A 15,310-nucleotide genomic window follows, 5' to 3' on the forward strand; every position below is an offset into this window, starting at 1 on the left:
CAGACGCTGGAGAAATCTGACTTCCATGCGATATGGTCCCACGGGTGAATGACTACTGGCTGGTGAGAGCGGGCTGCCACCAGCGATTACAGCCAGACACGGCTCAGATGGGCTTTGCTTATATGTGGTTGCAAACGCCTTTCCAAGGATATCCAAACCTAACACCGATTCTTCTAGCAATAACTGAGCGTGATGCAAACTACAAAGACAAGTGGGGCCTCGCACACGGCTGGTGTCATCTGAAACAAGGTCTGCAAATTCATCTGACGGGAGCAGCAAACTGCCTGTGAACCCAGGCTGGGAAGCAGTGCTTTACGCTCCTGAGCACTGCCGTAAAGACTCCATTTCTGCCCTTCTCCCACAATATTCATTCATTTCCAGTGCCTCTGACCCCCCGGTTCAACCCTCATTCCTGCCCTTCTTCACGAAACCTGCCTGAACTAGAGGAGACGCCCTGGCTACTGCAAAGAGAGATCCACTGCTGTGTTCACGCTCTGGAAGATTTTGTCCCTGGGATGAAAAATGTGGATCAAAATCTCTCCAGAGCAGGGACACGCTGCTCGCACTCACACACCTCCGGGCACGCACACCTCCCAAGCACTCAGCGGCTGCCCCGAACCGCGTGCCAGCCGCCTTTCCTTCCTCCTGCCTCGCTGCCGGCCACCGAGCACCCTCCCCACCCTTGCCAGCGGAGCAGGCGTACAGGCATGCCCGCTCCCCTGCTGCACCGCGGGGGATGGTTACACGTAGGTTCAGAGCTGGCTGCACACGCACGCGCTCGGGGGCCGGCGAGGACATCTTCCCATGCAGGGACAGGGAGGTAGACACGTGCACACAGAGCTGGCACGCCGGGACTCACACCTCACAGGGACACACACGGGTACCCGTGCACAGACCTCACGCACGCTGGAGAGTGGCAGCTCCCACGGCTTTCGGGACACACACAGAAGCCAAGAGACATTATGGCAGGCACTCACTTGGATTTGTTCTCCTCATAGTGAGCACTGGTCTTAATGTATCTGGCCAGTTCTATCTGCATATCGCCGAATAAAGGAACCACCTGCAGCTGCTGGAAAAGAAAACAAAAGATGGTTGATACATGGCGGAGAGAGAGCCTGTGGCCCCAGTGCAACACAAGGGACTACGAAACGGCATCCTGCGTCTCTGAAGCTACGGAAAGTGTCAGGCTGTTTAAAGCAAGGTACAAACCTGGACCCAGGGTCATTTCACACCTAGGAAGCGACCGAAAATGATCACAAGGCTTTTTGTGCGAGGAAAATCTCCCCCTGTGAGTGCTTTGAAGCCCTGGACTTGCCAATACCAGGCTGGTTATCGCCAGAACGGTTCAGTACTGTAACCAGCCAGAGGAAAGGCTCTTTTTACACCAAAAAGAGAGAAGTGTATTCCTGAGCAGGGCTTATTTCCTCCCGCCATAATGCTCCAAGAGAACAGAGCGATGAAAAGCCAGCATGTTGGTCTTTTGGCAGCAAGTTGCTGTGGCTCCCTTCAGAGGGGAGCTGTAGGCTGCTTTGCTGCTTGGACTGCCAGGGATGTGGCATCCTTCCCCAGGGATTCAGATTGTACTTTGGCACTGTGGCTGCTAGTGTTGTGTCTTAAAACTTCTCCACGAAGAGAAATGGCTGCCTGCAATATAACATGGTTTTGCTCACCCTTTACATCAGGAGGATTTGGATGGGAAATAAATTCAAAGTGCACTGAACGTACCTCAAGCTCAGACAGGTCCCTGCTTCACTAAGCTTTTGCCTGCAAACAAAATTCAACCAGGAGCTACCAACAGCTCTTCAATAAAAAACGAAGCTTCAAGTTCACCCAGCTACAAAAGCCTTGCCACAAAATTCAGGGAAGATGGTGGCAAATTCCCTGTCCTATTATCACATGCTTCTCTTCTCAGGCTGGCTTGTATGGAGGATGTGCAACACTGTCATCAGGGATTCTCAGTGATGCTTTCATAAAAGGTTTAAATGAAGGGGTAGTTCATTTTCACTACTCAAATTCCTGGTCAATCCACTAGAAATTTAATCAGAAGGCAATAAGCAGATGTAGTAAGAGGAGTAGTTGGCCTTTTTTTATTGAGATCTGATAGTCTGGAGTGGTACTTAACTGATTAGGTGAGACCACAGCAGATGTTGGAGAAGTGCAAATGGAAAAAAAGCTGGAAAGGGAAAGTTATTTTATCTGATTCTCTGACGGCCCACAGCACTTTGCAATGAACACCAAATCTGTTTGAATGCACCAGGATGACTAAACTCTACAGATTATCCTGAGGGCTTGATTTAAACTGAGATTCAGCTGAATTAGCAAAGCTGAACCAGGGAAAACTCGGAATGGTCTGAGGGATGGTGTGATAAATCACCTTTACAGAGCTGCAGTCCTCAGCAGTCTCCCCAGTGAGAAGGGTATTCAACCACCTCATTATGGCCCCGTCCATGAGGTTATGGTGTCTGTCCATAGTTCCCTACGAGGGAGTTTGAGCCCTGCTCTCAGAGTGGTCTCCAGGAGATGATGCAAATTGGGGTGAATAGCTCCCCACTCGGTCGGGGTGAGGATGCAGCAGCTGGTACATCAACCTTTCATGAAACCAGCTATCTGGGCTCGCCCATCCCCTCCCCTTGCACAGACACAGCGCATCATCTATAAACTGCAAGTTGGGACAGTAAGCGGGGAGACATCCTGTACCCTGTCACCACCACCGACCTTGTCTTTCAGGCTTCTCAGCAGCTCTCTGCGTAAAGCAGCAGGGAGAAGCCACTCTGCTGAAAGAGCGATGGGGAAGAAGCGCTCTGTGGCTCCCCAGAAATCATCATCCTCTCATTTTCACTGACGTGGAGCAAATGTTGGTAACAAAAACTAATCTTTCCATCTCAGGAGGACTGCTCAAGCTCAGTAGGTCTAAAAGAGAACTAATTGCTCCATCTGGGAAGTTATTCTGCTGTCCTCCTGCTACACTGTTATTCTTTGCTGCCACTACATTTGCCCCTTTTCAGATCCCACCATGCCTCCTAGAGCTGACCCACCCCAAACCTGAGGTGCCTTCTAGATCCAGCCTGTGCACAGAAGCAATGGAAAGGAGATGTCATTTCCCCCTGCGAATGCCACAGGCAGTGCTGTGCGGGGTCTCAGCCCCCCTCTCCATCTGCCACGGGTGGCTGGCAGCTTGCACACACACCAGATTTTGGGGGGAAGCAACAGGGTTATCCCAAACCTTGTTCGTGCTAAGTGGCCCCGGGGCAATGCAGCCTGGTCTCCAGCTGTGGACCAGCCCAGGGCTGGACTCAGCTGCACACGTGCATGGGCAGAGGGAGGCTGCATGGCTGCTTCCCACCCTGTCACTGGGAGCATCCAGTTCTCGCAGGCCTTTCCCCAAAACCCGGATCTCAGATAAGACAAAAATGGTTCATCAAACCACCAAGTGAGCCCTTTGAGGAACTCGCTGAGCACCTCCAAGTTCCAGCCAACACAAGCTCCCCAAGAGGCTTTTTCTGCCGTACAGGGAGCACAGTTTATACACGAAATAAGATTGCCAGATGACATGATGGCTGACCAGCTGTGTCCCCCATCCCTCAGCTGAGCAGCTCGCGGAGGGAAAGCGGAGTGCAACCATCCCCCGCACAGCCCTCAGCAAACCAGCCAGGTTTGCCGGTGGCCTGAAATGACGGTGCTCCTCAGGAGACTGCAAACCTGCCTCAGAAGTGTGCAAAGAGATAGAAGTGATGTCAGTCTGGCACACCCTTCCCTCATCCACAAAACAGACCTCTCGTGTGCCGTCCTCGTCCTTTACCCCTCGGCAGGAAGCAGGCAGAGCCGCACCTTTACCCCCCGGCGGGAAGCAGGCAGAGCCGCAGCAGCAGCCGGCTGCCCAGCAAGGGCGTGCAGGGCCCTCGGCTCCCACCGGCTCCCCAGGCTCCAGCACCAGCGCCGCGGGGGCAGAGCCAGCCCCGGGCACTGCTCACACACCCACAGCCTTGCTGGCACCAAGGGCCAGCACCGCTCGTCTCACCCATGCTGCAGCTCCGTGCCCATGCACGTTCACAGCAATCCCATTCCTCATCCTTTGGCCTAGATAATTTCTCAAACCTTTGGGTTTTTTGGATCTGTAAATGATTCCTGTGGTTTGGGTTTTGCTGGCAGCACATGCAATGGTACGGGTCGCTAATTCATTGGTCTGCAATAAACTCCAGCCTCACCCAGACAGGTCACTGACCTTGAAGAATTTGTCTATTTTGCTAAGGTTGATTCTCTTCTTGGCGTCCAACTTGTAAATGTTGCTGACATTCCCATCCATGAGATACAGGCCAAACCCCATCACCTGGAGAAGACAGAAAGGCTAGGTTTCATTAGCGTGAAGTCAGCAGCGCAAGTCAAAGACAGTTCTCCATCACTTAGCATAAGGAAAGACCATTTCAGGCTCCTGTACCACCTGACTCTCATGAGAAGACTGTATAAAACGTGCACACATCTGCAAGGATGCAGATGGTAGACAGACGACACACGATGGATTGCTTCTATTTTCTATGCAAAACCACATGACATTCACTCTGGTAATTTGTTCCTCCTCTCTCTCACATAACAACAACCCAAAAGTTGTCTCGACCCAAAGGCGAACATTTACTCCCAGAGAAGAACTGAAAACATTTAAAATATTCTCCTGGATTGATTTTTTCCCTTTAATTCAGCACAAATCATTACAGATATTCAAACTACCCACATTATCCTTCAAAGAACCTTAGTTGACTCATACCGTGGTAATGAAGTTCTTATGGTAATAGTGACTGCAATCACTGTAATAACTGACTTATAGTAAGGACAAATATACAAAACAAGCAGATACTTTGGCATGTTCATCCTGAGGGCTCTTTAGAGTCGGGAAACCAAACATGGAAGGATCTGCCTTCTGCAGGGAATTATTGCTGGGAATGGGCATCAAGCAGAAAATTCAGGGTTGCAAAGTTGGTGGCGATTTTGGCATGTCCTATGCAGTTATCCAGGTCAAGCCCACGATCCCACACATCCCTATACAATAGAAAAATCCCTTCTAACTCTGCAGAACACAGGGCACCCACCGGTGCTCTCGTCCACCGGCTGGAGACCACCACCACGCATATGCTTAGTCCCAGGCAGGCAGAGCTGCTGGCAACCTTGGGAAGGATTGGGGGAAAAGATAGAGATGGGGATGGGGAAGAGCAGAGGAAAGGGAGAGAGGAAAGAAGATTTTTATACGGGAATATGGGAGAAGGCCAGAAAGGACAGGAGAGAAATGATGGGAGAAGGTCCAAGTTACAGCAGGAACAGAGGCAGCTCATGGCACTGCCTGACAGAGGTGACACTTCAGAGCATTGGGGTGGGACATCTCCGACCCACAGCAACATCCAGTCTGTTCAGCTACAAAGAAGAGGTGAAAATGGGAGGATTGAGGTATCGCAGCAGAAGACACAAAGTAACAGAGATCAGAAGGGAAGCAGGAGCAGGAGGATGGCAGCTTTGGTGCTGCATGCAGAGAGCCTTCCCATCTCATAGCCACCCGTGTGTCCGGAGGATGCTGGCCCTGCAGAGAGGGGGTGCATGTGAACCCAAAGGAGCAAAAAACAAAGAAAATGAAGAGAAACATTGTCCTGGGAGGGAATTTCATTTTACTAAAACAAAAGCGAAACTACGCAAGGACCCAGCCCCATAAGCATGGCCGAATCTTACCTTTAAGAGCATGTGTTTCTCACTGGGAGTGAGATACATCTTGTTTTCATAGTAATCCACACAGATGTTGACAATATCAGCCAGCAATTCCTCATAGCCAGGGATAACCTCTAGTTGTTGGTGCAGACACTGAAACATCAACAGGGGCCACATTATCCACATGGACAGAGGAACAGCAGGAACCAGGGTAGAAACATATTTGAAGGATTAAGAGTAGAATGATAAGAGGTTTCTTCAAACCTCGTCTGTGTGCTTAAGTTCCAGGCAGAAGATTGACCTCATGGTGCAGGACAGCTCTCCCCTTCAGACTGATCACAACAGCCAAACCTCAGACGGTGAGATGTAAAGATAGATGCCTCAGAAGCAGACTTTATGACTCTCTCCTGTCTCTATGCAATATTTCACCTAATAAGCAGAAACTACAGAGCCTGTGGAGTGTGGAGGGCCCTGGGTCTGATCTGCAGTCCCCATGCAGTCACAGAGATGGACTGGACGGATTTACTGGGGAAAACAGGGGAAGAGTTTCTGGCAGAAACCCCTCCCGAGAGTTCTTCTTGCATCTTTTAGACCTTCATCCTTGTCGATATAAAGAGACCTTCAAAGCCACCCAGGATGACCCACGAGAAGGAGATATTGCTAGAATTATACAGCCTGACCCAAAAATCATCAGTCAGTGGCAGTGACCCAAAAAACAAGGCAGCTATTGCCACAGTCCAGTCTGAAGCACTCTCAGCCCTGGAAGATCATTGCCTCTCTCTACCTGCAAAAAGGTTAACTGGTTCAGAGGAAAGGGACCTGCCTGTGTGATGCGGTTGTGGTTTGCCAGGAACATGGAGAGGTTCTGGGACTCCTGGATAGACTGGGGGTCTGCCATCTTCCGCAGAAACTGGGCAGCTCTGGAAGGGAGAAATCCAACATCACCAAGGATCACTCACCCAACGTGAGACTCTCACCACCCATCTTCCCTGTTTCACCTGCAGCTGCAATGCAGCAGCGTGAGTCCCCCTGCAGCACAGCTCTGCTCTTTTCTCATTTTACCAAGAGGGAACCACAACACAGTGGGGCTCAGAGATTCGCCTAAACTCACAAAGAGAGCCTACAACAGTGCAGAAAGCCACCCTCCAGCCTCCTCATGTCCACCTGACCTCACTGCTGGGCAGACCAGGCGCTCCCTTGCAGACCAGGCACAGTCCTGTCCCTGCTCCTGCTGCTTCACCCCTCTCACCTTTTGTAGGCGGAGTGATCATTTTTGACGCTGCACTTCATGTTCTTCAGCTCATCCAGGACGGCAAACATGTTAATGAACTTGCCCAGCGTGAGGAGATAGGCCTCAGAGACAAAGTCCTTCCTCCGCTCAGCGTGGCACAGGCGCTTCACCTCGCTGCAGAACCGCTCAATAGCCTTGCGCTGGAAGGCAGTGGGACGGGGTCATCTCAGGAGCAGCTCATGTGCAGTCACCGCGCCACTGATGGGACCCTCCTCCACCCACCCACCACCTCCTTCCTTTAACAAAAGCATTCTTCTGCTGGGGATCGAGGCTCCAGGGTCCCTCTCCACTGTCGCCATGAAACAAAGCAGCGTTACAAACCACTGCAGTCGAACGTCCTCAGTGCTGGAGGGGAGCTCAAACCCTCTATTTGTGCCTGCCCCGAGTGCGGCGTGTTCTGCAAAATCAGGCTCCGGTTTTTTAGGTGGGGCATAAAGACCTCATAGGGCATAAAACCTAAAAATAATGGTGAAACCCAGCTGCAGCCAGTTATAAATGCAGGTGGTGATGGGGAGAGGTCCCTGGAGCCCACAGCAGCTCTGTGTTTGCCACGTGGTCATTGCTCTGTTGAGATCTAAGCACATTATTTTGTCAAGTGCCTCAAGTGTAGCAACTGCTAAATTTCAGCTTTGGTGCTCTTTGCCAGCTGACCCCTGAGTTTAGGGGGCTGTGAGCACCTCCCTGTTTCTGCTGGCACAGCGGGAGGGTGTCCAGCTGCATGGCTGCATCCCAGGCACCAGCTGCACCACCAGCCCTCAGCTCTTCCTGGCTTTGCTTCAGAGGAAAGAGCAGAAGAGCGAGCTGTGCTGGCGCCGGTGGAGGAACAGCCCTTCACATCCACCAGCCAACACCCCTGAAGAACAGGAGCCTGTGCCACCCATTAGCTCCACATAGTGGGGGCTCTGGTCCTCCATGAACTTCAAGGGTTTAGGTGTGCTCATTCCCAACTTGTATGCAAGACTTCAGGGCTGAGCAAGGGACACAGATTTTCCTTCAGACAGGTCTCAGGTATCTGCTGGTGGCTGCAAGGAAGAGACCTACCAGGGGGCTTGGAGGCTTTCCAAGCTGACCTGGCAAGCAAGGATAGCACAGCCCTGCTTAGGATAAGTTAACAACAAAGTAATAAATTATTTTTGCCTCTCTCCTTGACCACTTACCTGAAAATACATGAACTTCATAAGCTTGGTGACTTCTGGCTCCAGGACTTCCACCGTCTTCTCATAAATCTCCACTCGGTTTGGCTGTTCATTACATTTCACCTGCATTGCAAAGACAAATCATCCTTTTCAGCATCAGAGTTTCTAACACAGCTGTGGACTGCAACGGCCACCACCTTCTGCTTGTTTCACAGTGAAACCTGTCCCCATCGGAGGACAGAGGGACCCGAGAGGGAGCTTGTTCTCAAGGCAACAGGTAACAGCAGAAGGGGCTGTTTCTCAGATGTGAAATTCTCTCCATGCATTATAAACAGGCACAATCCTGACTCTGAGAAATAGAAGTCTTCTAACGCATTTGTCTGGGGCAGAACACATGCAATATGGAGTCTGGACTTGCTACACACCGTGGGAATGTTATATCATAAAGACCTTGTGTTGCGAAGTCCCATGGACACACAGGGCACCAGGCCACAGCTCTGCTATAGCCTCGCTGGGATAATTTTGGTTCTGTTGCCTACCCGTTAAAAATCACTGGGCTTGTATGTGGCTAGCAGCAATGAAGCGAGTCACCTTCATTGGAATCCTAGGAAGCTAAATTTAAGGACTTATTCAGTTGTCATCCATCTCATTTCCAAACAGTTGCTTGGAGTCATTACCAAACTTTTAGGGAAAACCCCAGCTGCCCAAGGCAAGGCATCCTGCTGTCCTCCTCTAGTTTTGTTTCCAGTTGTTGCTGCCACAAGGCTGTGATGGGGCTGACAGCTCTGGTACAAAGTTAGTAGCCCAGCAGCTGATCCACAGGGCACGAGGGGACATATCAGCAGGCTTTACATGTGGGAAGATGCAAAAGTAGCTTTGCCCTCTCTGTAGGGGGGAATCTAATGTCCCTGCCCTGGTGTTTCATACTGCAGTCAGGCAACACCCGCGAGGATGCAGCTCGCGGTAGGGAGGAGTGGTGCACGTTTAGGTGTAGGCTCTGTTCTCCACCTGTAAAACCACGATCTCTGATGTAGCACAGGGAGGTGGACATGACCAAGCAGCCAGGCTCGGGGGCTGAGAAAAAGACCCCCTGGCCACAGCCATGTGCCCCATGGCAAAGTGCAGGGGTCACAGCAAGACCAAATCTGGTGAATCTGTAAATGAACCCTCTGCTGCAGTGTGTCTGCACCTCCGTCACACATGGCACTGCCTGCAGCCCCGGCGGGGAGGACGGGGCAGAGAGCAGGGACCCCACAAGCCGCGCTCAGAGAGGCACAAATGTCGCGAGGGCAACTGGGATGGGAGGACGCTAAAACGCCAACACAGATGATCTGTAGCACTGTCTTGCCATCAGCTCAGCCACGACCTGCCTTCTGTTAGCGTAGCCAGGAGAGGCAATAGCAGCACAGCATCAAATATAAATGGGAGATAAGCAAATATCCAATCAGCGGCAGAAACCTCCCCATGGCTGGGTCTCATGAGACCATCAGCAGAGTATAACCCGAGGGGAACTGAGGTTTGACCCTTCCTGGGGAATCACAAACATGGGCATTGCCAGCCATGTGGAAATATTATTTCCTGGCTCCACAGAAGTGCTGCAAGCCCTTTTATCTGCAGGGTTAATGGAAGTGCACTGCATCCGCCCCACCGCGCTGTCAGTTGGCGTTTTTGCAGTGATCCAGCACACGTTCGCACTGCGGAAGACAAGCTCTGAGCTGGAGTCTGAATCACAATCAGTGGGCCACGTGGGCAACCTTATTCATGTCTGGAGGTGTTTGCAGGATGAAGCCATGAAATTCAGGTTGGAGAGAGAAGGACTAGAAAACAGTTGAAGCAGAACTAACAGTAGAGGAGCAGAATGATTAAATGTGGGGGTAGATCAGGACCTTCAGGTGTATCAGCAGCAAAAAAGGGCATTTGGGGAAATGTTTCTGGCATATTGACGTGTTCTTCACGTATTCTTGCACAACACCTACAATTCTGGGGCTCCTGCGGGAGCAGAGAGAGCACCGCAGAGTCTTGGGATGCTGAAACCTGCCCCAGCTGCCTAATCTGCTCTGTGCAAGTCAGGGAGAGCCTGGGTCTGCCACATCTCGAGAGGACCCCTGTTTTCATCCCAGGCTGCCTGGGCTCCCTTCTTCACACAACGCAAGAGTCCCACTCGGCACTGGGGCAATTTTTAACTGAAGCTGAAGTTCCTGATACCATATAATGGTTTGATACCATACAATGGTATCAGAAAAGTGTGATATAAACCAGATCTGATGATTTTGCTCTCAACTTCCAGAAACTAACTGCCTTTGCCTGAACCAAACTCCATCTCCCCACAACATGAGAGAGAAAAATATTCAAACAGTGCACTGGGAAGGAAAATAACCACACTGCTTTAATTCAAGCAAAGGCTACCATCCTCCAGACAAAGAAGTGGATAAAGACTCAAGTGACAAGACACGGCACTATCCCAAGTACTGTGCTGGACCAGAGCTCTGCTCAGCTAAGTCCTGTTAGCAGCTGTAGGATAAACAAGCTGGTCCTGCGGAAATGAAATAACTTCAGGTGCAACTGCTTTGGGGAGCAGGGGAGGGGCTCGTGAAACCAGGAAATGTATATAAGGCAGTTGGCTTGCAATGAGGGTGACTGAGCTGAGAGATGCTGTTAGGAGGTGTCAGGGATGGAGCGTTCATATACATGAGAGTGCAGAGCAGATGCCTTTGCTAGGGCAGCAGTACAGATCTGCTTCTGAAATGGCTACCAGCTGCTGAGATCAGTGGTTGAGATTTTGGTGGGGAGGGGACAATCTGAGGAGTCAGTGGTCTCTCTTTTCAACCTTTCTATCTGCTTCAGTCTTCTCTGCTTTTTTATTCTTCTGTCTCCAGTCCAAACTAACCCACACTGAAGACAAAACCAACTAGGTGTTCTGGGAACACTCCTGCCTGGGAAGGGCTTGAGTACCTGGGGAATGGCTCGTGAGCAGCTCCTCCATGTGTAAAGCATCACAGCGTACTCATGGCCTTCTTCCAGCATTTCATTCTGAAAGACAGAGAGGCGTTGCTGGGGCAGGGCACGCGCTGCAGGCTCGGCATCGCTGGGGCAGTGCCCGGGGGACTCACCATGCTGGAGTGCACCGTCGCCTGCTCGATGTACCTGGCAATGCCGGTCACAAAGGCATTTCTGTCTTCAAAGTTTGTGTCAAAATTAGCCTATGGGCAAAAAAGGAGAGATGGTGATTAAAATATAGCTAGTTGTTTGCTCACCTGATACAGTCTGGCATGGGATGTGTTGGCAAAAAGCAGAATCAGTAGGGCTCCTGGGGCATAGGAGCAGCTTATGAACAAGTCTGAGGTAGATTCATACATGCAGCCTGAGATGCTTCTGAATCACACATGTTCATTAGAGGAAATCCTGCAGATCATATGTGTGAAAATATGGCAATCAACACTGACAAACCCTTGTAAAATCAGGCCAAACCAGGTGGGGATCAGTTACAGGGAATTGCAGCCACACCAGAGAGCAAACCTACAGCAATTATTCTAAGGATTTTAGCTTGGTAACTCAAAGACAGATGCAGCCTCATTAATTTCTATTTGTGCGCTGGCTGCTAGGGGAAGACCACATCCTGAGCAAAGAATAAACACACAGAAAGGGCAGGGAAGGAGATGTCTGGAAAACATAAATATGAAAGTCAGCACTCGTCCAGATGCTATTATCAGTGCTGGTGTTGCTCTTGCAAGCAGATGCTTTGGGATGAACTGTTGTTTTGGAAGTTGAGCTACTGCTCTGGGTTGGGACAGGGGAGCAAGAAAGTGCAGAGCAGGGCAGGGGATGAAAAAGCAGCTCCTCAGCCTCCCCGCGCCGAGTGCCTGTTCACACGCTCTGCGCTTGGGTGTCTTCCTCTGCGAAGGCTGGCTGATGGTATCTGCCGGAGGGCAGAGCGTACAGAAGTCCCAGGCACCCAGAGCTGCTCCTTGCAATGACATTAGCATTGCAGCAACCGCATTCACCTCAGTAACTCGTTTCCTGAGTAGGAAAGCCAGGAGCACAGACTCATGGCCACAGGGCTACTCTTCTTAGTGCCTCCAGGACATCGCATGTGACAAGAAAAGCTGAGGCTGCGTATGCATTTCTGGCTAGCAGGGGAGAGGGTTACATACAAACTGAGTATGATGAGGAAACAGGCTTGGCCAAAATCTCTAGATCCAGTTTAGATGAGGTTTTTTAGGCCCAGCGGTGTGCGCACACTCGTGGCCCTGAAAGGAGGCTGTGCCATAAGGCTGGACCCTGAGTCCCTCACAGGACTCAAGCCAGCAAAGAGTAAAAATTATTTAAAGAAGAGATAAGCAAAAATGATATGAAGATTTTCCAGAGAGAGTTGAAATTTGAACAGCCCAGAACTGCCTTTGAGTCTGATAACCCGTAGAGATACTAACGCTACGGAACGAGCCCGCATTCTGACCTGGTGAAAGAGATACTGTAATTTCAGACCCCTGCGTACACGGCACGGCAATCACTGTGCGGGTGTATTTATACACTGCCATGGGTAAGTCATGAATTCAGGAGTGGCAGGATGGAGAAAGTAACCCCATATTATACTTAACCCTGGGTGTGTGCTATAGGGCAGGGTGTGGTGCGGTGGCCAAGCAGCTGAGGCATCCTGCTGTGGATCCAAAAGCAGGAGGGTTGAGCCTTGCCGTGGGCTCATACCAAGCTTTGCTTGGTCAGTGCAGCTGCAGCTAAATCTGTGGTTGTTCAAGGCAGAGAAGCAATTGTAGCGACTGCCCTCCCTTGCATGCCATCAGCTCCCCAGACCGGGAGCTCCAGCTGTGTGAGCAGCACAGGCCGGCCAAAGTCAGGCAGAACTTTGATTTTGACCTACTTAGATGCATGCACTACCATAAAAAGGAAGCACAGAAATATGTAAATAACAAAACATCGCTGAGAACTTTCTGCTGTTATCACAAATCTTATCTCCTGCTTCTTACCCATTCATGCACTCTGGTCCTCATTTTTAACTTCCCTATGTCTTGCTCAGCCTTAAAGATCCCTTTCACCAATCTCTAGCGCTTTCCTTTTAAAGCCTTTGGGAACAGATTTGTGGCTAGATCTGTTCTGAACATTTTCTTAAACATGGTGAACCCAGGATGTTTTCAGCTAGTTCTCACAGCACCACGTGCCCCTGTGCTTTGCATGAGCTACCGGAACAACCCTCCCTGCCCCACCACCTCCGGGAGCTGAAGGTACCTGGTACATGATGGAGGACGGAGGCGGTTCGATGCATGGCTGCTGGTCTGGCAGAGGCAGCTCCTCCAGCAAGTCCACATTGGACAAGGCATCTTCTAGCGTGACGTGAGTGGTCATGGCTCTGAATGTTCAGTTTCCGTGCTAAATCCAAAGTAAAAAAGAGGGTGATAGACAGACAGACAGCAGCCAGAAGACTGAGTGGGAAAGCGCCAAAGGACAAAACTGGAACCGCTGGCACTGCAGGAGACATGATCCCGGTTTATCTCATTTTCCTTTTCTTGTGTATTTAACCTACATCTCTATGTCATCTCTCCTCCCGTGATCCACCCCCAGAGTAGGAAAGCAGAATAAGAGGAACACAACTACCCACCCATGCCCTTCTCTGCTTAACTCTATGCAAAACTGCTTAAGACAGAGCACAGCTGGGTGCTGCAGTGCAGCTTTAGCAGCCCCAAGTGAAAGCATGTGCTCCGAAATGCAAAGCGGCGCTATCAAAAATATCTCTCGAAGAAGCACAATTACAAGAGTATGACCGATGCTGACACTCACATGCTCTCCTTCTCACACACATGAACAGCGCTGTAAGCTGTAAACAACAAATTGCATTCTCAAAGGTGAACCGGAAAGGATCGAGTGCTGCGCAGGCAGGCTGTGGCACTGCAAGCAGCGAAAAAAGAAGTTGATTTTAAAAAAAAAATTCCCTGTTTTCACCACACACAGTGTTCCCTGCCCAGTCCCAGCCTGCAGTGGAGCTGCCAACGGTGCCAGTTGCACACGAAATAAAAAGCAAAGGGAAACGTTTCTGAAAGCTCACTGGCACTTACTCCCACACAGGCTAGGGAACCTCAGGACAAGCCTCTATGTCCCTTACCTCCTCTGCCATTCACCTTTGCTGTAAGAGCACAAGCATGGAGGGACGGCTGCTGTCACCCAGGCTGAGCGCTTGTATAACCACGGCCACAGGGCTTCCCCAGTTAATACCTAATCCATGTGCAATAGCTGTGGCTGACCTAGAGCTTGTGTCTCCTAGAAAAACACCCCGCTGCATTTAAACATTTGCAGAGAGAGAACTCGCTTTAAATATTGACATGTCATTCGATTAGCAAATCACCCCTCCCAGTGCTTTTTTCCCCACTCAGAGCCTGTCTAGTTTCAAATGTGAGCCATCGAGTTTTATCGCTCTAATCTGCAAGACAGTAGAGCTCTCTATTATCAAGGTTCCCATCAAGATACTCACACATTTCAATAAAACACCCTGCAACCTTCGTTTTGGCTCAGGCAAGCGGACTGAGCTCTTTGCCTGCCTTGTTACACAGCATATTTTCCAATCCTTTAATCACCTCTTTGGCTTTTCTCTAAGCTTGATCCAATTTTGCAAGTTTTTTGCTGAAGTGCGGACACCGTAGCAGGACATGGGGCTCCAGCAGTGTCTGCACAAGCACCAGATACAACAGCAACGCAGGCTCCCTCCTTGCATACAATCACACCAGCTCCTTTGGTTGCAACAGCAGCTCCATAGGCGCTCATATTCAGCCGATTATCTGCTACAAATCCCTTCGGTCTTTTTTTTTTTTTTAATTGAGTCACCGTTTCCAAGAATATAAGCTTGCTTTTCATTTCCAGCATTGGGAGCATGGAAGGACAATGGCTTCGGGATGTCCATAGATAGACACACATGGAGCCGGCAAGGACCACAGCCAAGGGGGATGCACGCTGTGTGCAGTCCTGGGGCGGCTTCATGTTGGGTGACGAGAGGGACGAGTCTGCTGCTGTGCCTTTTATCATCATTGCTGCCTGCATGCATGGGCTGCAAGAATATGTATGAGCCTGGTAAAACCCATTCCACCTCCACAAATGCCTCCCCAAGGTACCAGGCAGCTGAGAAACAAGCTTGGTTATACCTACAGCTGAAGCACCATGAAATCAGTGCCCGGAGAAAAAAAAGTCTCAAGCAGCCCTT

At 50.5% G+C, this 15,310-nt stretch overlaps 1 protein-coding gene across 3 annotated transcripts in view; it reads right to left on the bottom strand.

The window, feature by feature from the left end:
* Positions 1–13,467, bottom strand: part of LOC104075408 (cytoplasmic FMR1-interacting protein 2) — a 45,423-nt gene extending 31,956 nt beyond the window's left edge. Inside the window, exons 1-9 of one of the 3 annotated variants that reach the window (XM_009575894.1) lie at positions 13,351–13,467; positions 11,223–11,312; positions 11,065–11,142; positions 8,134–8,235; positions 6,935–7,116; positions 6,509–6,605; positions 5,710–5,838; positions 4,223–4,327; positions 978–1,066 (exon numbers count right to left, since the gene is read on the bottom strand). In XM_009575894.1, the coding sequence (XP_009574189.1) occupies positions 978–1,066; positions 4,223–4,327; positions 5,710–5,838; positions 6,509–6,605; positions 6,935–7,116; positions 8,134–8,235; positions 11,065–11,142; positions 11,223–11,312; positions 13,351–13,467 (989 nt within the window). Of the gene's footprint in view, positions 1–977; positions 1,070–4,222; positions 4,328–5,709; positions 5,839–6,508; positions 6,606–6,934; positions 7,117–8,133; positions 8,236–11,064; positions 11,143–11,222; positions 11,313–13,350 lie in introns of all 3 variants that reach the window. The other 2 variants (XM_009575893.1, XM_009575895.1) reach the window with 2 other exon arrangements.
* Positions 13,468–15,310: the final 1,843 nt, after the last annotated feature.

This window comes from Fulmarus glacialis, unplaced genomic scaffold (genome assembly GCF_000690835.1).
Source record: "Fulmarus glacialis isolate BGI_N327 unplaced genomic scaffold, ASM69083v1 scaffold39004, whole genome shotgun sequence".
Taxonomy (NCBI): Eukaryota; Metazoa; Chordata; class Aves; order Procellariiformes; family Procellariidae; genus Fulmarus; species Fulmarus glacialis.